Source organism: Pogona vitticeps, chromosome 5, assembly GCF_051106095.1.
Source record: "Pogona vitticeps strain Pit_001003342236 chromosome 5, PviZW2.1, whole genome shotgun sequence".
Taxonomy (NCBI): domain Eukaryota; kingdom Metazoa; phylum Chordata; class Lepidosauria; order Squamata; family Agamidae; genus Pogona; species Pogona vitticeps.
Window position 1 is genome coordinate 11,085,896 of NC_135787.1, and position 24,934 is coordinate 11,110,829.

The 24,934-nt window shown below is 45.7% G+C and overlaps 1 protein-coding gene across 1 annotated transcript in view; it reads left to right on the top strand.

Moving 5' to 3' along the window:
* The first annotated feature begins 1,706 nt into the window (after positions 1-1,706).
* The window catches only part of FGF5 (fibroblast growth factor 5), a 37,711-nt gene continuing 14,483 nt past the window's right edge, over positions 1,707-24,934 (top strand). Inside the window, exons 1-2 of the mRNA XM_020803183.3 lie at positions 1,707-2,405; positions 19,172-19,275. Coding sequence (XP_020658842.3) covers positions 2,006-2,405; positions 19,172-19,275 — 504 coding nt within the window. The 5' untranslated portion in view covers positions 1,707-2,005. The remainder of the gene's footprint in view (positions 2,406-19,171; positions 19,276-24,934) is intronic.

Below are 24,934 nucleotides of genomic sequence, written 5' to 3' on the forward strand. Positions count from 1 at the left end.
CTCTGCCAGCCGCCTAAACCCCCGCCGGTTTTCAGCTAGAGGACATCTGTCCCCAAAAGAGGCTCTGTGCCGGCGTCTTGTCGTGCAACGCGACCCTAATAGGGCTTGCCAGGTACGCGAGATGTTCACGGAAAGCTTTATCATGCCCGCCGGCCAATAAGTTTCCCCTAAGGAGCAGGGTTTTGAACGGAGGCCTCCTGAGTCGACTCTAGCACTCTGGCTCTCCTTTGTCCTGCGTGGACGTGCCAAAAAAAGGTCAACGAGATCACTTCGAACCCCCAGAATTCATTCCTGAACCAGTTTCACAAAACCATTTCCCGACGCAGGAATTCAAGCAAAGGTACATCTGAGCATGTACAAAGCGGCCACTTCCTGTGTGGCTGAACTTGACGATCGGTGCTCCGCCCCGGCTCATCCCAGTTGCCAGGAGTTCGTCACCGCTTCACCAGCGGCGCGGTCTTGGCTTTGAAAGCAAGCCACTTGAGATCAAAGGGACTTACTCCGAATAGGAAATGCGGTCGGCTTTCTTTAAGGCCGACGCCGAAAAGCACCGCTGGAGCGCTTAGGCGAACTCAAGCCTTTAGACTCCAGAGGTTCTGCGCAGGACGCGAGGGCAGGGAAGCTCCTCGGCGAATCGGACCCCAAGGTTTCTTCCCCGTGGGTTTATTGCCCGTCCCTCCCGGCCTCTTTCCCGTCCTGGATCCAGCCCCTCGGACTTCGCCCTTCTCCGAGAAGTCCCCCGCGCGCCCCTTCCTTAGTCCGCAACCCAGGTCAGACGAGGCGGCCCGCCCGTTCAGGCTTCACTCCTCCACGCTGGGGCGGCGAGGGATGTCCAAGCCTCGGTTTGCACCTGCACGCCTTCCCAGTGTGGACACGGTTGCCTGCACTGACGGGCCAGACACGTGTACAAATCCCCCCTTACCTCGGTCTCTGTCTCAGTCACAGACCGAAGCAGGCCAGGCTTATCAGCCGACAGAACCCCTTCTCTGCTCGAAAAGCCGGCTCCTGCCTCACAGGTGGGAAAGGCAACCCCACATCTATTATTTTTAACTCGGTATCTCCCCTCAGAGGCATGCGAGCACTAAACATAAATCAGCACGGACAATCACCACGCTCCTGGTACGCCTCCACCCGTTGCGACACCTTCTGGCTGAGTACCTAACAGCCCCGCATCTTGTGACGGTGAGTTCCACCGCCTGAAATCGGGAAGGCGCGGGCTCCGCACCTCGCGGCCGGGCTGCTCGTCTTCTCTCCCTAGAATCCCACAATCGCTGAGCCCTGCGCGCCGGCTCCACGTCGTTTCCAAGTTGTCGGCCTCCTCCAGCGAAAGTCCCTGCCCCCATAGCCCAACCCCCATAATCCCCTTGCCCTCCCCGGTCTCCCCGGCCCTCATTCCGCCTCATTCCTCGTCTGCAGCCCCCTAAGCCTCCTCGGAGGCTCGCCGGGGGCGGGGGAAGGTCAGGGCGCGGGTGCGTAAAAGCGCGCCCGGCCCCTCGGCTGGCGCGTCCCGGGCGCGCCGTGCGCCTCTCCGGCGTGGCCAGGGGTGACCCCGGTCTCCGCGCACGCCCCCGTTCTCCTCCTCCTCCTGCTCGCCTGCTCGTCCTTCCCGCGAGGCGCCCTCCTCGAAGCCCCGAAGGGGGCCGCCCAAGCCAGCCGCCCGGCCGCCTCTCGACTCCCCAGCCCGGCAGCGCGCGCTGGCTGTGAGATCACCGGGGTTATAAATATCTCCGTGCCAGGCAAGCGAGCGCCGCGCTCTCGGATCGCGCTCTCCCTCCAGCGGGCCGGCGATGCCTCCTTCCCAGCGGCGCGGTGGTGGTGGCGGCGGCGGCGGCGGTGGTGGAGGAGCGCCCGCCCGCTTGCCCCAAAGGTGCGGCGGCGGCGGCGGCGGCAGAAGAATCAGCAGCAGGAGCACCACCACCACCACCAGCAGCAGCCGCAGCCGCTGCCGCCGCCGCCGCCGCCTCCTCGGCCGCAAAATGCCCTCCGCGCCCCGCCGGCTGGAAGCATGAGCTGGTCTCTCTCCTTCTGCCTCCTCTTCCTCAGCCACCTGAGCCACCTCCTCGCTTGGGCGCCCAAGGAGACGCTGCCCCCGCGAGCGCAACTTGGAGACGCGGCTCTCCCGGGCGAGAACCCCCGCAGGAGCCGCCTCGGAAGTCCCCGGAATACCACTTCTTGGCCCTCTTCTTCATCATCATCCTCTTCCTCCTCCTCCTCCTCCTCAGCCCCTTCGTCTTATTTTTCCCCCGCTGGGGAAGTTCAAGGCAGCGGCCCCGACAGGAGCAGCTTTCCGTGGACGCCTTCCGGACGCCGGACGGGCAGCCTCTACTGCCGGGTGGGCATCGGCTTCCACCTTCAAATTCACCCCGATGGGCACGTGAACGGCTCCCACCAAGGCAGTCTGTTAAGTAAGTGCCTTTGCTTCCTCCTCGCCCGGGCCGGTCCGCGTGGCGTTTTCGAGGGGGGGGGGGGTCGTTGACAGCTTTTATAAGAGTGCCTCCCTCCCTCGGTGTATGGATCTGCTGTGCTGTGCGCGCGCGCGCGCCTCTGGATCAAACAGGATGTGTTGCGATTCACGGCAAACATGCTCTTTGCCCCGAGGGCCGGCTCGAGTTCGAGAGGGATCGCAGGGAATTGAGACGCAATCGGCATAAATGGGAACGTGGGCGGAAGGCTTGGGCTTCGAACTCGGGCCAAGTCTCTAGAGCCGCTCCAAAAACCCATCGAAACATGGGCGATCTTGCTGCTGTCTCTCACAGGGTGCTGACTTGCACCCTTAGCTGGGGGAAAGTGTCACAGTTGGGCTCTTTCTCTTGGCTGAGGTTGGGAGAGATGCCAGACAGCTCCAGAAAAGTTAGTACCCTGTTTGGGAAGAACGAGAGAGTTCAGGCTGTACCACTGCCAGTTCTACCACCTAGGCAGCAAATTTCATCAAGAAAGGGCTAGAGAGAGAAAGGGGGGTGGGAATTATAGCAATAATGCAGACAATGACCTACAATTTAAAATAGCCTAGTTTTTCAGTTGCCCCACCTGGTGTATTCTGGTTGGTTGGTTGGTTGGTTGGTTGGTTGGTTGGTTGGTTGGTTGGTTGGTTGGTTGGTTGGTTGGTTGGTTTGGTTTGGGTTGGGTTGGGTTGGGTTGGGTTGGGTGAGGCTTTGATCCCACTCCGCTTTATCTCCACCCTGTCCCACTAATAGCCCTACAGAGCCTTTCAGCTCCTTAAGAACAAGCAGGTTTTATTGTTATAAGCTTTTGCCAGGGGTATCCCATTGCACCCCATGCCGGTGGGCTGTACAGTAGTTTGTAAAAACGCCCATACAAAGTAAAACTTATTCACCTTTATGGTACCACAGGACTGCAGGTGTTTTCACGGTCTGAACTAACATGGCAGATCCCACTCTACCTCACCCTTGGAAATGGTGACTTCTGGATCTCCATTATAGGTCTGCACTCTACGGCTGCAGTGTTCTGCTCTGGGGAACATGGTTTAGTCAGTCAGTGGCGTAAAAACTCAGCCTGCATGGGACTACAAAGTAAAAGGCAGCAGCATGAGACACAGTCTTGAAATAACACCCTTTTGTCAGTAGAAACTGTCCAATGTGGTTTGAACATTTCAAAGGGAACCGAGTGTTTTAGATGCAACATCTCTTGGGGTAGAATGTGTGTGTGTGTGTTTTTTAAAAAAATCATTGTACTCTTTCTATACGGAGCCATGTATCCTGATGGCACTATGTGAGCAAGGGGTATCCCTTGAAATAACCATTAATAAATAATTGTTATTGAAATAACAATAAGTGATTCTCTGGGTGCTGAGATTGGTGGAAAAGGGCAGCTGATAGGCCAAGAATGGCAAAGACTAGTTGATGTATCAGTTTAAGCTTTTTCCTGGATGCTCCCACTTTGTCTGGCAAACGGGAGCCTCACACATTCGAATGTCTCTCTCCATTCTAAAACTCTTCAGTTTTAATATTTGAGTGGTAAGGCAAAGCATTCCAATAGTTTTCCTGATATGGGGCTGAGTCCAGTGGTTAGATCCCTCTTGGAGTGGATGCATCGAACCAACTAGACTTACTTAAATGTGGATTTATCCACGTTGCAGAGATTCTAAACATTTGATTTAATTGGGATTAACCAGTGAATTTAGTCCAAGATGTATTATAAAAGAGATCGTCTCTAGCCTAACATAGGAGAAAGCTTTGATGTAGCAATTAAGACTGTTTTTCTGGGATGGGACTTGAAATATTGGTCTATCCTAGAGGGGCAAGCTCAGAACGTGGTCCTGTGGAACGTCTGTCCAACAGCTTGGCCTTTGACTTGAGAAGCCTCCCATGGTTCGGTCTGTTTAACACATGTGAAACTGCTGGAGGAGGTTGTCCAGAGATTAGGGATTCAGTGCCACCAGTAGGCCAGTGATTCTAGACCAGTGTCTGATGTCTGTAATAGACTGGACGGGAAGAACATCTGCAAGCTTAATCCACCCACTAAGATAGGTACTCCTGATCATTTGAAAGGCAGATCAGGAAACAGAGACCCAGCCTGTGCCAGATGGGGTTATACTCCTAGAAGATGCAGCTTTCCAGTTTGGTGCACTTCAGAATTCAGTCCTGAGCTTGGACACCCAGATTTAAGTAGCAGCAAAGATTCCATTTAATGGAGAAGTCTAACCTGACAGATGCCTTAATTATTTCTCACTTGGATTATAGCAAAGCATTCCACAGAGGCTACTTTTGAAGAAAGTTTGGACATTTCAGATGGTCTAAATTGCAGCAACCAGAGTTTGAACTGGACCAATTATGAGGAGCATACAAAACCTCCTTTGGTAGCTATAGGTAGGTTCTGCCGATCTATAGGGCTGTATCTCTCCATGTGAACTTCCTTGTGTTCTGAAATCTTTGGGGGTGGTCCTTCTCTTGGCTCTGCCACCCCTTAGGCACATCTGGGACAAGACCTTTTCAGTGGCTGCTCCCAGTCTATGGAACTCTCCTCCACTGTTTCTGTTTTCCTTTGGCTGGCAAGAAAGAATTATCTCTTTGGTTAAGTGGTTGGCATCTCAGAGGGTTTCAGGGAAGACCTTTAAAGGTAGATGCTACACTGGTCTGATCTGTTTTTGAAATGTTTAAAATTGTTTTAAGATATTGATTCTTTAATATTTATGATCCTCTCAATTGCTTTTTAATAGTATAGCTTACTCTGCATTTAAAAAAAAAACCATTTTGAAAGCTGCTGTGGATCCCTGCATAGGGAGACAGAAATAAAACAAATTAATAATAAATAAAAACTTAAGAGGTTGAGGAGTCACATATGCTGCCCTAACATTATAGGAAGAAAAGCTAAATGGAAATTAAGCAACCAAACAAAATAGCAGTAAGTCAGTCAGTAGCCTGCGTGAGTTTAATAGTGTTGGGACCTTGCATCTTTGATTCATTTGTAACCAGCTCTGTTCCAAAGAAAATGGGAATGGAAAGAGTAGTAGATTTAATATAGCGAATCCAGTTTTGTGGAGGAGGTAGCATTTTCAAACAATGTTATAAACAATGCTATAATCTGGTTGCTGTGAGTTTTTTGGACTCTTTGGCCATGTTCTGAAGGTTGTTCTTCCTAACGTTTCGCCAGTCTCTATAATACTCGCAGTCTGCTATAATACTCTCTGCATGCATTTTTATGTGTGTTCTAGTCTTGTTTTTACTCTCCAGGATTTCCACAGATAGAAAATCCAGAACTAATGCTCCTGATTTAAAGTTTACCCAGAGCTTTAAGGATTTTTCTTGGGTGAACAAAAGAGAGGCAAGGATCCTTTGAAGAAGAGACAAACAGATGTCTCAACGTTCAGGAATTGCACTGAATTTCACATTTGCCAGACTTTTATTCCACCTCTGACCCATAGTGTACTTTTGTCAGGCGTAGTTCTCACTGACATGGCAACCTGGCACTCCACTTCAGGCTGCCACGGTGTAGGGGGTGAGGCTATCATGACAGGATGTTGCTCCTGTAAAAATGTATGAATGAACAATTCCTATGTGTAAAGAATTATGTAATCTGTCCCCTTTCAGACCTGGACTGTAAACAGTGTGTGGCACAACAGGCTTAAAGGAAGGCACTGGGATTAAAAGGACTAACACAGAGGCAAAAATCAAGACTGTAAATCGGAAGCAAACAAAACAAAACAAAAATAAATGAAAGGAGTCAACAGTGTAGGAATAGGCCAGAAATTGACATCGCTTCAATGGTTTGAAATGAGGCAATTGCCTTATATAGATAATTTTCACAGATAAGGAAGAACAGCAAATGGACATCATCCCACCATCATCATTTTATGATCACGGCCCAGGGGAGAGGCATGCATGGAATTTTCTGCTCCAGTGCTAGGACAGGCGGTAACACCTGACACAAACATTTTAACGAGAAAAACATTGACTCAGTAATCCTCAAATTTGGGAGCCCAGATGTTCTTGGACTAGAATTCCAAACAGTTGGGTTTTTTGTTTGTTTGTTTGTATAAACATAGAAATGGCATATTAAATGACCAAAGAGAAAAAAAGGGGGGGGAGCACAGTCTGCTTGAAGCTTAGTAGCTGTAAGCAGAGTTTCTCTTCAGAGTTATGTAGACATTTCTGAAGTATCTTTTTTAGTGTGGATTAATCACTAACGCTGTAGTTTAAGAAGGTCCGTCGTAAGAATGGGAAGGTAGCATTTCTGAAGGCTCAGGTAAATTGTGGCAATCTTTTTTCTTCTTCTTCTTCTCACATTCTGAAATGCAAGCTTTTCACAGGCTGCATCTACCTGAGGGGATGAAATGAGGTCCTAAAAGCGACTTCATGAATAGCTGACCTCGTAGGTTAAGCAGTGAGCCTTGGTCTTAGATACCTTTCTCTGATGAGCATGTAGCCTTTTGTAAGGACCAAGTTCTACAAGTCGAACATAGCAGGCACTAAACATCTGGTTCCCAAACCTGAGGTCACACACATTCTTGTGTAGCCAAGTCCCAGAAGCACTAGCCAACACATCCTCAGGCTTTTCCTGGTAAACCCACAGGCGTCTCTTCTCCGTAGTCCCCTCCATGCTGAATTCTTAGCCTCACACTCTTTCCTCCAGTGTGGTAGTGGGGAGGGCCCTATGAGGGAGGGCCCCAGCAAGGCCATTAGACCCAGGCCTCAGCTCACAGGTTAGCCTCAGGAGACCATTCAGGAAATAAGCCTGGAATTTGACTGAGGTTGCAATCTTGTTTAGAGCAGCGGTTGGCAACCTGAGGCCCTCCAGATGTTGTTGGCTTCCAGTTTCCCATATCTCTTGCCATGGGTGATGCTGGCTGAGAGAAGCTGCTTCTCAACAACATCTGGAGGGCCACAGGTTGCCAACTGCTGCTCTGCAAGGTCAGTGTAAACTAGATAGGAACGGCTGGATGTTATGCACGCCTGCTAGGAAGGGAGTCCCAAGGAATTCAATGGCGTTTCCTCTCAACGCTCTGCGTCTAACAGATGTGCACAACCTGTGGCCATCCAAGGTTTTTCCTGCTGCATCTCAGAGGTGCCATGATGACCGCTCTCCTTTAACAAATCCAACACTCTGTGGATTTTGCCTCCAATATAAGCTCTCCAGTCTCTCTCTCTCTCCCCCCAACCGCCTGATTCTCCTAGAGATTGCTCATTTTCTGTTTCAGCTAGAAGCAGTTTCTCTGAAACTCCAAGAACAGCATGCAAAGTCCTTGTAGTTTCTGTTCAGGCTGGGGATTCTGGGAGCTGTAATCAAAAAGCATATTCCCAAGCTACAGCAAAAAGCAATATGTATGTATGTATGTATGTATGTATGTATGTATGTATGTATGTATGTATGTATGTATGTATGCATGCATGCATGTATGCATGCATGCATGCATGCATGCATGTATGCATGCATGCATGTATGCATGTATGTATGTATGTATTACACACATGACCCTCATCCCCCCCCCTTCCAAGCCGGGATCGCAACAAAGACGGTGCACATTTATTGTATAGGATTGTGTCTGGTGTTATTTCCTTATAGCATTTTAATTAGAGAGAAATCTGTGCAGATCAGTTAATTTCTGGGATATCCTAGATGTGTTCCTGTCTGCTTCTGCTGTTTTTCTAAGTCAGATTTTTGAAGACACTCTATTTGGAGTTCTTTAAAAAAAACATACGGGCAGTAATTCTACCACCTATATACTCCTGAAGCAGTAATAGACACATCTCTTTGTCAATTCACTACATCACCTATATTAATTGCTGGATAGTTGTTCTACAAGCTGGCTGGATAGCTCAGTGATTCAGATATCTGGCTGTAGAACCCAGGGGTTGGGAGTTCGATTCTCCACTGGGGTTTCCTCTGAGTAGAGCCAGCCTGGTTGGCCTTGGGCAAACTGCACAGTCCCAGGGTGCCCCCCCCCAAAAAGAAGGGAAGGGTAAACGACTCTGGAGTAATCTCTGCCTGGAAAACCTTGAAAAGGGTAACCATAAGTGAGAATTGACTTGGCAGCACGTCATCATCATTAGTTTCTCTATAGCACATTGCTGAATTGTTTGTCCTCACAATACAACTTCTGGCTAAGGGATGGGTTATCTCATTGCCTGCATGATCACTTCTACTGGCTGGAACAGAGACACTGAAAGTGGGGTACATCATCATCACCACCACCACCACCTACAATCAATCCTACATATCAGATGTCACAAGAGAGCCAGTCAGATTTCACTGCCCGCTGTTAAGCTTCCAACCCCATCTACCTGGTCAGTCTGTGGTCTATTTGATGCTGAATTGTCTATTTGTTGCTGAACGGATAATCCTGTTCCCTTAAACATAATAGGAAAGGGGAACAAGGCAAAACTCCACATGGAGAAAGTGGTGGCTTGGTGGTCTTGTTTGCTTTTGTTTTGTTTAAATTCTTTTAAAGCTCAGATGGATGGTTGCAACATACACACTTGTTTATTATTTACTTATTTGTAACATTTACATCCCACCCTATATGGTGAGATCTCAGAACAGGGAATAAGAAGAGCAACATAAAACAATCAAATTAATTTTAAATATATAACATTATTTAAAAATTTAGGTGGCTGGATAGTTCAGTGATTTAAATATCTGGCTGCAGAGCCAGAGGTTAGGAGTTTGATTCCCCACTGTGCCTCTTGTGAGTAGAGCCAGTCTGTGTGGCCTTGGGCAAGTTATTCTTATTCTTATTCTTATTAAAAAAAACACCAGGCACAGTCAATCAAAATTATAGAAACATTAACTGGTGTTATAAAATGATACAAGTTCTAACCAAAAACCTAAGCATCTGTAAAATATCGGCGCAGTATGTATGCTGTTCCTAATATTGCCATTTTTTGTAGCTCGGATGGTGTAATTTCCGAGATATGCAACTGCTTATAAAACGGTGTGAAATTTCTTGATATTGTTCCCAAGGCCCCAGTGACTATGGGGACCACTGAAATGTGTTTCATCCACAAGCGAGATGTTTCGATGGAAAGAAACTAAGCCATATGAAATAATTTAAATGCATTAAAACTACGCCCATTGTGAAGAACTTCACAAGTACTCAAGTCAAGACCCCTAAGCCCCAAAGGCTGTGGTGAACCACCATATTTTGAGTTAGCATCAGTGCATCTCTGAGGAACTCCACAGCTGGACAAGTAGCCTTATGTGTCTCCATGTAGTGTGCCTTTCCTTTAATACCTGGCACATCACGGAGATGCATTTAGGGTTTGCGTGTGATGAGGCTCCACATCAGCTCATAACGGAGATCACTGGGTTAGGTGAGTTTTTCCCAGACTGGCTTTCTCCAGATGTCTTGGACAGTAATGTCCATCTTCCCTCACTGCTACTGGGTAAGAACACTGGGATGTGTAGTCCAGTGCCTGTGGAAGTTCAGAAGGCCTGGGCCAGGTGAACTTCAGCATTCTGAAGCTACAGTCAATTTATCCCATAATAATTGGGTTTGGGGCAGCTGACTAGACAGCCTCTCTTCTTGTGCCTTTTTATACATCACACATGCATTGGTGCTATTTAACCAAGCCTTTTATTTACACAGCAAGAACTAAGAACATTTCTGGCTCTGCTGAGCCGTTCCTGCTGGAAAAAAAAAGCTTATTGTGTCAGCAGTTTGCTGCTGTTCACCCCACTTTTTCTCAGCCTCTTTGTTTCACCCTCATTCTCCTCTCCTCAAGTGCCTGGTTGGAATTATCCATCTGGCTCCAGCTGTTCCGCGTCAGATCGGCCTCTTTCGAAATTCTGTTTGCTCATTTCTTTGCAATCGCCCTAAATATTTGCACAGGGAAAATTAACTGTAAAAATAGGCAAGCTTGAGAAAAAGCAATAATTCATAAATGCCAGTATCTTTGGGTCCCCTCCTCTAAGAAAAAAAGAAGGTGGCGGGAGGGAGCAAACAAACAGGAAGAGATGCTGTATTACTCAGCTGGGTGTTCCATTTTTCTTACATCATTATACCTGGTTTAATGGCCTAATTGACAGCCACCCTGGTCTCATAAATCGTTTTATCGTGTTGGAACTAAAACAGTGTTTTATCATGTTGGCAGTAAAGGGTGATGTTTTGGTACTTATCCGTTTGTAAGGCAGACATGGCCAAGTCACCAGATGTGTCCAGACTGGCAGTTTAGAGTTGGTTTCCTAGTGGAACTTCTCATGCCTCATCAACCATAGCTAGATAACGGGTTTGTTTGTACACAGTAAGCCAACATTCTGAAAAATTGTGCAGGGACTGGGCTTATGAACACAGGAAGGTGCCCCATATTGGATCACACCATGAATCCATCCAGCCTAGTATTTTCAACTCTGCTTGTATCACTTGAAAATTTTAGGCAGGTATCTTTCCTAGCCCTATCTGGAGATCTCTGGTGGCCTCCAGATCTCTGGTGGCCTCCCATCCAAGCACTAACCATGCCCAACCTTGCTTAGGTTCCCAATATCAGATGAGATTGGTGTGCTCATATAAACTCAACCTATTGGGCTCTTTTGCAGTGGCATTGCCTGGAAGAAGAGAGGGAGCCCTCTTTTACTGAGTCGGGCGATTTGTCCATCAACCCCAAGATGGTCAACTCTGACTGGCAGCATCGCACCAGGCAAGATTGTTCCCCGGCCCTATATGGAGATCCTTTGTATTCCCAGGCCATGTCTTATGCAGGTACCGGCAGAGAGTTCCTGCGTGTTACCTAATTTTTCCTTCTGGCTGAACAAAGCATAGCTCAGGAAGCAATCACATGCACAAGGGAAATTCAATAGTGGTCTTCTCCTCCAGCAGGCGATCCTTTGCATGATTGGTCACATACTTAATTTCACAGCCACTGCGTTGACTGGCCCTACGAAGGACAACCTGCTGGAGCCGGGGGGAGGCTGGTCGTGCAATTGTGATCCCATAAATGACTATGATTCCGGCCCTGGTTTGTTCCAGGTTTATTTCTCTGGCTTGTCAAAGGAAAGACAAGCCAGATTGCTACATTCAGATGTCAGATGTCATGGTAAACAAACAGTGGAGGAGACATCTGTGGTTTGTGCAGCTGTTCCTGCTCGCAATGCAACAACCATGGCCTGTTATTATTTCTGAATGTGCCCGATTTTCTCAGCCAAGCAAAGGACAACAGAGGAGCAGCAGCTTCCTTCGGTGGTAAGCTATGTCTTTTACTGCTGGTGGAAAATACTGGAAATGGACATGCAAATAAGCCCACTGCTTCTCCACATCATTTGCCTGTCTCTCAGAATGCTGTAAAAATTAGAAGGTAGTTGTGAAGGGATCATTACAAGGCGCTCTCCCTAGCTCACTTGCAATTCCATGCTTTAAAATCTGTTTTACATTCCTGATATTTTAAAACAACATTTTAAAGAATCACTTTTTTCGGTCACCTGGTGAAGAAGAAGAAGAAGAAGAAGAAGAAGAAGAAGAAGAAGAAGAAGTGAAAACAAATACTTGGAATGTGTACATTTTCTCATTTTAAAACTCACTTAAACCAACATGACCAGAGAAATAATTATTATAGATCCAAAGCTGAATAAGAGCCAACAGTGTGATGTGGTTTCAAAAAAGGCAAATGCAATTTTAAGATGTATTAACAGACATATAGTCTCCAAATCTTGTAAGGTACTACTCCCCTTCTATTCAGCACTACTTAAGCCTCATCTAGAGTACTGTGTGTAGTTCTGGACACCGCACTTTAGGAAGGATGGCAGCAAACTGGAGCAAGTCCAGAGAAGGACAACAAGGATGATCAAGGTATTGGAATCCAAGCCCTATGAGGAAGGACAGAAGGAATTGGGCATGTTTGGCCTGGAGAAAAGAAGACTGAGGGGAGATATGACAGCACTTTCCAAATACTTGAAAGACAGTCCAAAAGAGGAGGGCAGGATCTGCTCTTGACCATCCCAGAGTGCAGGACACACAATAATGGGTTCAAGATACAGGAAGCCAGATTTCGGCTGAATATTAGGGGGGGGATTCTTAACTGCTGGAGAAATACGACAATGGAACCAGTTACTTCAGGAGGTGATCAGATCTGCTTTGATACAGATTCTGAGGAAGGGGTTGGACTTGATGGCCTTATAGGCCCCTTCCAACAGCATACAGTGATTTTACGATAAAATGGAATGTCTCTTCACTAAACCTGTTATTTAGTGAACCCATAGTGCAGAAACACTATTTTGTTGTAAGCAGGATGGTAAAATAAGTATCTGTACCTGCCTGGCTGCCCCCCCACACCTGTTTGCCCCCCTCCCTCATCTGCTAGACTCTGGGTGGCTCTTGTGATGGGATGTTGTGAGATCTTGGACTTTCACCCCCATGCCCAGCTCTAGCTTGCTTATTAAACTCACCACAGAAATCATCAAGTGCAGGGATGCGGTGGCACAGAAATTAAACAATTTTGAGTGGACATTTGTACATATTTATGTGTAGAATGCCCACCTGCGGCATTCTGTCCTACTTTTTTCAAGGCAGTGCACCCTTTCTGGCTCTAACGAAGCCAATTAATTGTTGCCCATTGCTTGTCATTTCCAATGGGAGGTTGGTGGGATGGTTTTAGAAAGGCCCTGTCGCTCACGCATCGAGGATGGTGACCCTGAGATAAGGGTATCTTATTCTTTGCATTACCACCATGATAAGATTGCTGGGGAAGACCATCTCTCTCTTCCTTTCTGATCCATGCAGTTCCCACCTGTGCAAGTGGCCAGAGGCTGGTATTGTCTTACCTGGTTCCGTGATTATTAAGCAAGGACTAGAAAGATCCTGACAGGGCTTTTTACTCCAAGCAACATATGCTGTTGAGCAAAGACTGGACTGTTATGAGGGCCAAACTTTCCTTAAGATTCAGCTTTTCATTTGTTTTGTTCTCTAAACAGCAGCAGTTGGAAAGCTTGATCATAACTGGGCCTGTGGGGGTGAGGTGTTTAAGGAAGTTTAATACTTTCTGCCCTGGCCACACTGTACAAGACGCCAGAATTCCATTTAGAAGGTGATAAAACATTGTCCTTCTAGAGAAACATTCCTTCAAAGCTGCTATGTTTTCTTCAATCATCTTGTAGATCAGTGGTCCCCAACCTTTTTGGGGCTGTGGACTGGCTGTGGGCAGCAAGCTCCATGCACGGGGGTGGGGGTGGGGGTGAGGGTGCTCATGCAGTGGGTGAGTTGTGCCTGTAGTGGGTGTGTCGCACTTGCACGCATGTGTACGAGCGCGACACACCCACCGCAGGCGTGACACACCCACCACGCAAGCGTGGCACACCCACTGCAAATGTGACACCCCCATGCGAGCATGACACACCCACCATGATTGAGACACACCCCTACACGAGCATGACATGGCCACCACAAGCATGACACGCCCACCACACAAGTGTGAATCCCCGCATGAGGTGACATGCCCGCTATGTGTTTGTGTGTGGGGGGGTGGAGATCCGTATCCGTGGACTAGTTCTGGCGAGCCCACAGACCGTGTCCAGGCCGTGGACCAGGAGTTGACGATCCCTGTTGTAGGTTATTTGCATTGAACAGCGACATGGACATCATATTATGTGTCTTGAAAGAAAAGTGGGGTGTATGTGTGATATATCAACCAACCAACCAGTCAGTCAATCCATCAGCTGGAGGGGAATGGGAAATCTTGTCACAGGATGAGCAAGCATCCCTTAACCTCTTAGGGAATTTCCCCCTTCTAACTGGAAAACAGTCGTCTTGCATATTTTGGCCCAAAGTCTCATCCGTGTTGCTGATCCAAAGCTGCTGTTTGTATTTCACAGGAAGACCTTTGTTTTTCTAGGGAAGATCTTGACACCAAGAGGCTTCCCTTGATGTGCAAATAAATTCGTAGTGGTGTTTTTTGTTCAGACGAGAGCAGAGAAAAATGAAGAGTTAAACTTCCCCTCTCCACCCACCCTGCAGGATCTGAAGGCTGCACAGGCTTCCCTGTAACCACTTGTTAGGCATTTCCTCACCCCTGGCCACATGAGTGTATCAACTTCTTTAAAGATATAGCCCAAATCATTTTGCTGCTGGCAGGCAAAGAGCAAATGGTACCACCATCCCAGTCATCATTATCATCTTCAAACTGCAGAGCTGGAAGGGACTCTATGGATCATTGAGCCCATTACCAGGAGACACAGTGGGGAATTGAACTCTCAGCTAGCTGCAGAAACCACTGAGTTATCCAGCAGTTCAAACTACATTGTAACCAAAGCCAGCCAATGTTTTTGACACATTAGGCAGAAACACACATCATGGCTTCTCCCCATCTGTAGACGTAACTATACAATAACAGTACAGTAGACAAGTAACTGTTTTCTCCTCTCTCATGTCTGTTTCCTGAAGTGGTTGCTTTATTTTACCTAATGGCAGGGCCAGCCTGGCAGCATTGATGCCACTGACATCATGTCTAGTTTGGCATTCATACTAGCCGAGATTTATCAGTTCTAGTGTTGGCTTCAACACTGACAGATGGGGGAAACGGAGTGTTTCTTTCTTCTCACTTTTGTCTCCTTTCTGATACTGGGAACAACCCCCACCCCATTGCTTGATTTCCTTTTGTTTGACACAGTAATTTTCTAACACACATTTAAGAGTACAAAAAAACCTTTGGAAGAAAGATTACAACCTGCTTTGAAAGACAAATTAAATACAGTGGTACCTCGCTTAACGAGCGCACCGTTTAATGAAGAATCCTCATAGCGACCCATTCTTTGGGGTCGCTAATGTGATCGCATTGCGATGTTTAGATAGGCTAAACATCGCATCGGGATCATTTCTGCACCCAGCGGTCATTTTGGGAACAGCTGATCAGTGGTTCCAAAATGTCTTCTGGGTGCAGAAAATGGCCGCCTGCACCAATTTCGCACCCTGCCCTCACTTACCGAGGGCACGAAAATCGTGGCGCTTTGGAGAAACTTCGCAGAACAGTGAGTTTAAGAGCCATAGGAACGCATAGTGTTTTCCGTTCCGTAAAGCGATGTTTCTCCATAGCGACGGTTAATCTGGAACGGATTAACCTCGCTATGCGGGGCACCACTGTAATCAGACCTTGAAAATAAGCTAAATCTTCTCTATGAATAACTAACATAACAAGTAAGGCACCATATTTTTCTGTGTATATATGATGACCCCCATGTATAAGATGTCCCCCACTTTTGTAACCCAAAATTAAGAAATCTAAGTGGAGCTTAGCAAGTGTAGGGGGAAGGGGATCAAAGTACTGTGGGATTGCTTTGATCCCTGCTTTCCCCTCCACTTGTTTTTGTTCTCTCCTCAGCTTGCTTCCATGCATAAGACGACCCTCAATTTTTAGTCTAAAGATTTTAGACAAAGGCATAGTCTTATACATGGAAATATATGGTAACTCATAAAATTGTAGTCAAAAGTATGTGTGTTATGTGCTGTCAAGTTGGAAGCAGATTATAGTGACCAGCAGGGCTTTTTAAGGTAAGTGAGATATTTAAGGACTGTTTCTGCCGTTTTCTTCCTTGGTGAGCTGGGGTGGAAACCTGGAATTGTGAACCCAGTTTGACTGAGTCCAAGTCCTAGAACTTGAATCAGATACCTCTGTCCTGTGCTCCTCACATTACAGTGCACAAAAATTAATAACATGCAAGCCAAAATTAATAAGTCTTCAAAATTCGCTTAATTGCTGCAAGGAGAGTTCCATATACACTTTCCCAGGGAGGGCATTTGAAGAGATGGGACCACCACAGAAAAGACCCTGTCCCCATGATTCATTAATCTCATGACTCTCGTTGATGGACCAGAGAGCAGGATCTCCAGAACAGATCTTAAAACTCGGGAACATTCATGTGGGTGCTGGCAGGGCTTCAAACTACCTGTTCCCAAATGATTTAAGGAAGCTTTTCCTAGAGCTTGAAACCATACAATCTGCTGCCAGCACAACACTTGTCTGGGGATGATGGGAGCTGCCCTACATTTCTGGAAGACACTAGCTTGGGAAAGGATAGCTTAGAAATTTAAAAATGAATTCTGGTATCTTGAACTGGACCTGGAAACAAAAATAGCTAGCCAATGCAACTCCTGCAGGAACCAACTGGATTGTTCCTATAAGCATCCTGGGTGCTGCACTGACTTTAGTGTAGAACTTTAGAACTTTCCTCATCAGGTAGGAATATTCTCTTGGCCGATTTCAGATATTCTCTTTGCCAGCATATTCCTTCGTAATAACAAGCACTTAGGTTGTTCCTTCCATAATTTCACAGCACTACAGGGATGATTCGGAAATGTGGCACTGCTATGTAAAAATAGTTCCTGCTGCGTTCTCTCTCTCTCTCTTTTAGAAGGAAGAGATGCTTATGCAGTTTCAGAATCACCTTTGCTCACCTTCAACAGAAAGTAAATGTGCTCCTATTTTACTTCTACTTTTGATCACTGGCTGGAAAAGAGCAGCAGAAACAAAGAGCAAAAGGCTTCGCCCCCTCCTCCCCCCAAAGCACATCACCGAAAGAATTGGGAGGTAAAATAAAGGGGAAGAGGAGGAGGCGTTTCCTGCCACAGAAATTCAAGTGGGCGAAGGGAACAGAGATGGGCTTTTTTTTAATGCCATGGCCCATCAGACACTGTTGAGTTGTGTCTATTGTGGTCTTTGGCACCACACCCTTCTTCATGTTGTGGGTGGGCTCCCAAGTTGGGTTAGATTACAGCTCCCACCATCCCCAGCCAGCCTAGCATTTGGTGGAGCTGAATGATGGCTGGGATGAGGACAAGGATCTTCTGATGACATCTGGAGGTCCTCATCATGAGAAAACCATGACTGAATCACAGAAGGGGAATTGCAGTAATGGAGGCGTGAAGGGGCTGATCCAGTTCTAATTGTGCTTGTATACATGGCACAAAAGTGGGCCTGTCTACTTTGACCCACCTTGAGGACTTCTGTTGAGTTCAGCAATGATCAGATGTGCCTAGTTATCACAATGCACATTTGCACACATGGACCATAGCTACTCTTTAGGAGCAAGAGTAGAAAGAGGAACACAATGTTACTTTCCTTGAACAGAAGCTGGCAGGAACAAGTTCTACAAACTTGGTGAAAATCCACGCTGTGTGGACTTAGAAATCTATATAGTTTGGCTCTGCTCACATCCAGAGTAGAGGGTGTCAATATTCGCTGGTCTCAGCCTTCATGGATGAGAATAAGTAGCTTGGGAAATGTTTCCTCTTCCTGCAAGACGGTTGGTGTCAATGGGAGTCCTGACAGTTGGGAGAACATTTGTGTGTGTGTCTAAACTGTGCAAACTGCATGAATCATAGAAAATCACAATAGCTACTGCCTTAATTGCATTGGCTACAACTTTTGGATCAATCAGCCAGTTTTTCTGTATTTGCTCTGTGTATTTTGCTTCACAAAAGGAAAATATCCAAGTTTTGCACACAGACATTTTGTGCAAATTGTGGAAAAATGAAGAACAACAACAAAAGGCATTTTGATCCCACTAGAGGTGAAAAATCTTATAGGAGGCAGTGATTATCTGACTGGGCTGCCTCATATTTCATCAAGAACAATTAATTAGGGGGGAAATGTTCATAGCCCTACATCATAGTAGAACAGGACGTAAGCACCTTATCAGAATAAAATCTAACCATCGGCTTCCGTTTGTGAAAGACAGATCAGGTCCTGCTTAGGCACTGAAGAGAGTGGGGTATACCCACCTTCCATTTCTGAAGGTGAAATAAATGGGTGGCTTAGTATCAGAGGCTGAGAAAGATGTCAAAAGATGAAATCTGAATGTTAGATCAAGGGCACGTCTGGTGTGAAGCTATTCTGACCAAATATAGTAAGGTGCAAATCAGGCATCTGCAAATCTGGACCACAGAGGGCTCCGTATGGGCCAAATTCCAGTACTGATGGACGAGATACACTGTAAAGTTGAAAGTGTTGCCCCAGTATCGGCATGAGCTGAATGGTGCAAGTAACTCCTTCATCCTTTCAAAGGGCTGGAGTTTGAAAAAGTTTATCTTTTTTGTACTGCAACACAAAACGATTACTGGCCAACGTGGAGGCCCCAAAACCCAGCAGTTCCACCCACCCATCATCTAGGCATCCAGGGTCCATGAGGCATTCCGTTGCCGCCATCCCAGCATCCATATGTAGAGCTGCTTAATGCCTGAGCAAGGGTTGCCATAAGAATCGACTTGAGGACCGATGATTGTTAGACATATATGATTATCTTGCTTGCTTGTTAAGCCAAATATTGAAAACAGCTCCCAGGACTGAACTGAGAGTTTTCAGGATTCAACCTTTGGTTGGTGGTGGGTGTGGGAATGCCCGTGTCTGATACTGTTCCTCTTGGTTTTGGAAATCCCTGCTGCTCCTCTGTGCTAGCACCTCTGTGGATTGCTTTCCTGTTGAGGGCAATTGGGTAACCTCAGTGGGAAAAGTCATTTAACTCCAATCCTCCCTTTCCATCCCTCACTGGCCCGTGTCCTTTAAAACCTTAGGACGCCTATAAATATAAATGTATATTCAGATAACCTAAGCAGGGAGAAACAAGCAATCAACCATGAAATCACTGGTTAAGCCTAAAATGACAAAGCTCGGGATTCCCCCCCCCCTCTTTCAAGAGAACGCAATGCATATGATTTCTTTCTCTCTCCTTTTTTTTCTTTTCTTCCCAGTGCGGTGCACAAAGCGAATTGTGTTTTATTTTGGGATTTCTGTCGTCCTAGGTATTTTGGAAATATTTGCTGTATCTCAGGGGATTGTAGGAATACGAGGAGTTTTCAGCAACAAATTTTTAGCGATGTCCAAAAAAGGAAAACTCCACGCAAGTGTAAGTAAAAAAATAATTCACTAAAAATGCTTTTCTGGTATATATTGAAATCTTGCTATACTGCCCTGATTAGGGGGGTGGATTGGGGTTTGTGAGATCAGTCTCTGCTGAACAACGAATCATCTTGGATGACCCTGGGTCAGTCGTCCTTTCTCAATTTAACCTACTTCACAGGAGCCTCGTGGCACAGTGGTTAAACTGCAGTACTGCAGCCAAGACTCTGCTCCCTACCTAACTTTGATCCTAGGCTCAGCCTTCCAACCTTCTGAAGTTGGTAAAATGAGTACCCAGCTTGCTGGGGAAGGGGCAATGTGTACCCTGCATAATTAAATTGTAATCCACAAAGAGAGTGCTTTAATTGATATGAGGTGGTGCTTCCAAAGCAACACACTTTGCTTTGTAGTTTATTAGATACAGTGAGAAGGTGAAGAATCATGTATGCAACCTTGTGGTCATATATATATATATAAGAATCAAACTAGACGTTAAGGGGAATGCATGTTTTCTAAGATAAACTAGCTTTCCTTCATATAATGAGATTTCTCCAGGAATGCTTGTCCCTGTTTACCATCCATTAACCAATCGGGTTACCAGGTTGAAATGTTCTTGTGTTCTGTACTGTAGAGTGGGAAATGACTTTCAAGGCAAGTGAGATATTTAAGGAGTGGTTTTACCCGTGCCACGCCCTATGAGATTTCATGGCTGAACAGGGATTTGAACTCAGATCTCTTTAGTCTGTTATTCTGTCCATTACACCAGTGCTTCCCAACCATGGCTAACTCAGGTGTTTGTGAATTTCAACTCCCAGAAATCCCAAGCCAGCACAGCTGATGGTGAAGGCTTTGGGGAAGTGCAGTCCAGAAACACCTATGTTGCCCAAGGTTGGGAATTACCTGAGTACAGTGGTGCCTCGCATAGCGACGTTGATCGGTGCAGCAAAAATCGCTGCAAAGCGTTTTCGTTGCTATGTGATTTTTAAAAGCCCATAGGAATGCATTGAAACCCCTTCAATGCGTTCCTATGGGCTTAAAACTGACCTTTAAGCGAAGATCCTCCATACGGCGGCCATTTTCGCTGTCCGGTAAGCGAGGAATCTGTCCCTAAACACAGCGGGCGGCCATTTTTTTTACCCGGTGGCCATTTTGGAACTGCCGATCAGCTGTTTAAAAATCATTGCTTTGTGATGATCAGTAAGCGAAACAGGGTACCGATCATCGCAAAGTGATTTTTTCCCCATTTAAACATCGCAATGTGATTGCAATAGCAATCACAAAAAGTTCGTTGGTATGCGATTTAGTCATTAAACAGGGCGCCCGTTAAGCGAGGCACCAATGTATCTATCCACATTTAATAAAGCATGATAAATGGTGTATTTGTAGATGCAGAAAACCATGTGCTGTGAAAGATGTCTTTCACAATTTGAAAGAGCACTGCTTCCAAAAATGTAATAAACATATTATCTAGTTTGACCCTGATGTTTATCTCCTTGATCTTAATTCCATCATGCCAGTTCAGTAGAGTATTTGACTCAGCACTCTGAATATACCCAGCCATGTATAGCAACCCAACATCATGGACTAGATTATAGTCTTAACAAGGGCTGCTTGACCAAGACTGCAGAAATGGAAGGAGGGCATTGTGTCTCGATGCACAGAAGCCTGAATTCAGAAGTCATAAACTCAAACCTCTGACATTTTCAGGAGTCCACAAATTCCCACTCAGTTTGATTTCTTGGCGGTTCAAAGAAATCTGCAACAAAAGGATTTTTTTGCTTAGCGTGCCGGATTCCTCTCTAGCACCTTAAGCCAGTGGTTCCAATACCTTTTGTATCTTAGATCCCACCAAGCGGCCAGTTAAAGAATCTGAGTCTTATCCCAGATTCTCAGCAAGATAATAACTCAGCTTAGCAGTAGGTTCACTTGCCATGTTTCTGAAAAAGGGCAGTGAAGGGTGAATGAAGAGGGGAGTTTCCTCAGCATTCTTGGGACTGAAAGGCACTTCGAATCGGGCCAATGTTGTAAAGGCCTCAGTCCATCACAGGGAACTCTATGTGTCCGAGGAAATGGGCTGTGCTATCAGTCCATTTCTGCATCTTAAAGGAACCACAAGACATGTATATTATTTCAGTCCATTTCTAGATTTCTGTCTGGGTTTTCTCCAGTTTGTGAGAGAAACAGATTTTGCCAGGAAAGGATTTAAATGGAAGTCTCTTAAGTTTATGACTTGCAGGCAGCTCAGGTTTATTATACCCAGTTTGAGAGTTAGTGTTGTGCAGCGGCTGGAGAGTTCAACGATGACCCAGGAGAGCTGGGTTCGAATCCACCCTCAGCCACTGAAACTCACTGGAGGGTAGCCATGATAAAACCACTCCTCAGACATCTCACTTACCTTTAAACCCTTTAAGGGTTGCCATATGCTGGAAGCAATTTTACAATTTTGTTTGCTGGAGGGCAAAACGATGTGTGCATAATTATGTTATAAATCATCCAGAAAGCGCTATAGCACTATGGGGCATTCTATAAGTTGAAACAGCAGCAGCAGTATATAACAACAGCAGTAGCTCAGGTTTAGTGAAGTTTATTTTAATTAACTTGGTGGATATGGTCCGTAGGCTTGGGCACCGGACTGAAAATGACAGAATGAAATTTTGCAGGGAAAAGTGCAAACTTCTACAACTATGGACAAAAAAACAACAACCCACAAATGCACAGTTACAAGATGGGGAATACTTGGCTCAGTAACGATACAAGTGAGAAGGAACTTGAAATTGATGTAGATCACACGCTGAATATGAGCCAACAGTGCAATGTTGCTGCAAAAAAGGCAAATGCAATTTTAAGATGCATTAACAGAAACATAGACTTCAGATCCCATGAGGTAGTCCAGGAAGTCCCCCTCTGTTCAGCACTGGTTAGTCCTCATCTAGAGTACTGTGTTCAGTTCTGGACACCACACTATTAGAAGGATGGCAGCAAACTGGAGCAAGTCCGGCGAAGGACAACAAGGATGATCAGGGGACTGGAAACCAAGCCCGATGAGGAAAGGCTGAAAGAAATGGGCATGTTTAGCTTTGAGAAAAGAAGACTGAGGGGAGATATAACAGCATTTTTCAACTACTTGGAAGGATTGATCCTACAGGCAGGATCTCTTCTCAGTGATGCCAGAGTGCAGGACATGTCATGTGCCCAAGCAACAGGAAACCAGATTTTGGATGTACATCAGGAAAAATGTCTTAACTGTTAAAGCAGTACCACAGTGGGACCAGTTACCTCAGGAGGCGGTGAGCACTCCAAAGCTGGAGGCATTGAAGAGAAAATTGGACTTCCATCTGTCAGATCTGCATTGATTTGGATTCCTACATTGAGCAAGGGGTTGGACTTGATGGCCTTATAGGCCCCTTCCAACTTCATGATGCTATGATTCTGTTTCTATGATTCTATATTGTACAGTCTGCTAACTGTGTCATTTTTTTAAAAAAAATGCCTTCGATCTGTGTTTTCCGCCAGATTGGGCTGACTTTTCCGGAGCGGGTGTTGTAATGTGCCCAAGTATCTCAGCGAAATCTGTTTTCCTCCTCACTAATATGAAATCATTTCATATTTCACATGAAAGCTTTGGCTTGTGATTTGGCAGCTGCCAAAATTAAATTGAACGTCTCGTTTCCTGACCGAGCGAGATAAGGTGTCATGGAAGGACACAGGTTAAGACGGGTCAGCCTGAAAGGTTAAAGAAGTGTGATTTGTCAGTGCAAGAAATTAGCTAAAATTTGAGCCAAACGGCTAGAGATCATTGGCCTAAATGATGCCAGCAATGCAAAAAACCGGCATCTGTTACTCTTTCCATCTCTGGCAGGATTAAGTTATTTTGTGGGCTAATGAGTCTGAGAAGACTGCACTTGTTACTCACAAAGCTCCCAAGAAATCAGGACTATTATGATTATTCCTAGTTGAACTAGTGAACTAAATCCCACTGTTCTGAGGGGAACTGAGGGAGAGGCAATGCCCTCTTCCTTATCTGAGCTTCAGCCTTTCCTTTAGGCATTGATTTAATTAAATTATAAAGCAGTTTATTTTTAATAAGGAAACTGGATTGAGAGGCCACATTAATCCTGGCAGTTATGAGGTTCCCACACAGATGGCTCAGTTTTCATTTTTAGACACACACAAACACACACACACACCTTATCTTTAAAGCTGAAATCCTTTGCTTATTCTTACATGTGAGCAAATATGCATAGGATTAGAACCACCTTAGTGATCTTCAGATAGTTTTTGCTTTTGCAACATCCTAAACTGAATTTTGGGACTTGCCATATTGTACTTACCTATCACATAGAGCTTAAAGGTGAGGAACGTGTCAGGGTAAAAAAATGGTAACCTCAATTCAGCCATAAAATAGCTGAATATATAATGATTCAAATCCAGACTTGTAAGAATTCATTCAACACCCTGGGCCTCCCTGGACAAATCTGTGTTATCTTCTCTCAGAGGTCCTCTTGGAAGATTTTGCTGAACTCTTGCGAAAAATTAACTGAAAAGAAAACTCTCACCCATGGATAGGCTCAACTAGATCAGAAAAATACATGGGCATGGAGAACAGATTCAAGGGTGTAGTGATGGAGAGGATGGGTTGACTCTAACTAAGCACATGAAACATGGCAAGGAGATGAATGTAGAAGGAAGAAAAGGTTGCCCAGCTTGTAATGCAGAGAGTGAAGAGGGTTCTGCAGAAAACCAATGGTGGATATTCCATCCGGGCAAAGAGATGGAAATAAAAATCTTAGAACTGCAGAGCTGTAAGGGACCCTACGGATCGTCAAGGCCAACCCCATGTCAAGGCGACATAGTGGGGAATCAAACTCCCAACTTCTGGCTCCGCAGCCAGTTGCCTCAACCATTGTGCTATGTTGAGCACTAAGGAGTAGAACAGTAATGGGGGACTCTTGTAGCTGTCCTGAACGTTTGGTGTGCTTGACTCAGGATGGCCAACAGTAAGGGATTATGGGAGTTGCAGTCCAGAATATTTGAAAGGCCAATGGTTCGTCATTCTGGAACTGCTAGACATTGAAAGTGACATGGGGGGGGGGAATCCAGTATAAGGATTTAAGAAATCTAATCTGACGTACAGTACTTTGTTTGTGAACTTCTTTGCTGCATTTCTTTTGAAGTTTTGGTAGGAGGTCTGAAGGTCAGGATTATTAAGCCAACATGACAAAGACTTTAGAGCAGTGGTCCCCAAACTTGGGCCTCCAGATGTTCCTGGACTTCAACTCCCAGAAATCCTGGCCAGCAGAGGTGGTAGTGAAGGCTTCTGGGAGTTGTAGTCTAAGAACATCTGGAGGCCCAAGGTTGGGGACCACTGCTTTAGAGCACATACTAAAAAGAAAGCACCTTCAGCACTAAATTCTAACCTCTTATGATCTTTTGATGAGACCTGTGAATGCTCTCAATACAATGTCATGCATGTCTTATCATATAATGATCTTGGGGTTCTAGCAGTGCAATAATAAACTTAATCGGCATACCTGTTGGCCGAAAAGGGGAGCTGCCTTGCTGAGGCTCCTGTTTTGTACAAAAGCAAAATTTACTGAGGCATTTTCAGAGTGCCATCCAGTTTAATAATTCTCTTCTCATTGATTGCAAAGGCAGCCGAGCAAAAT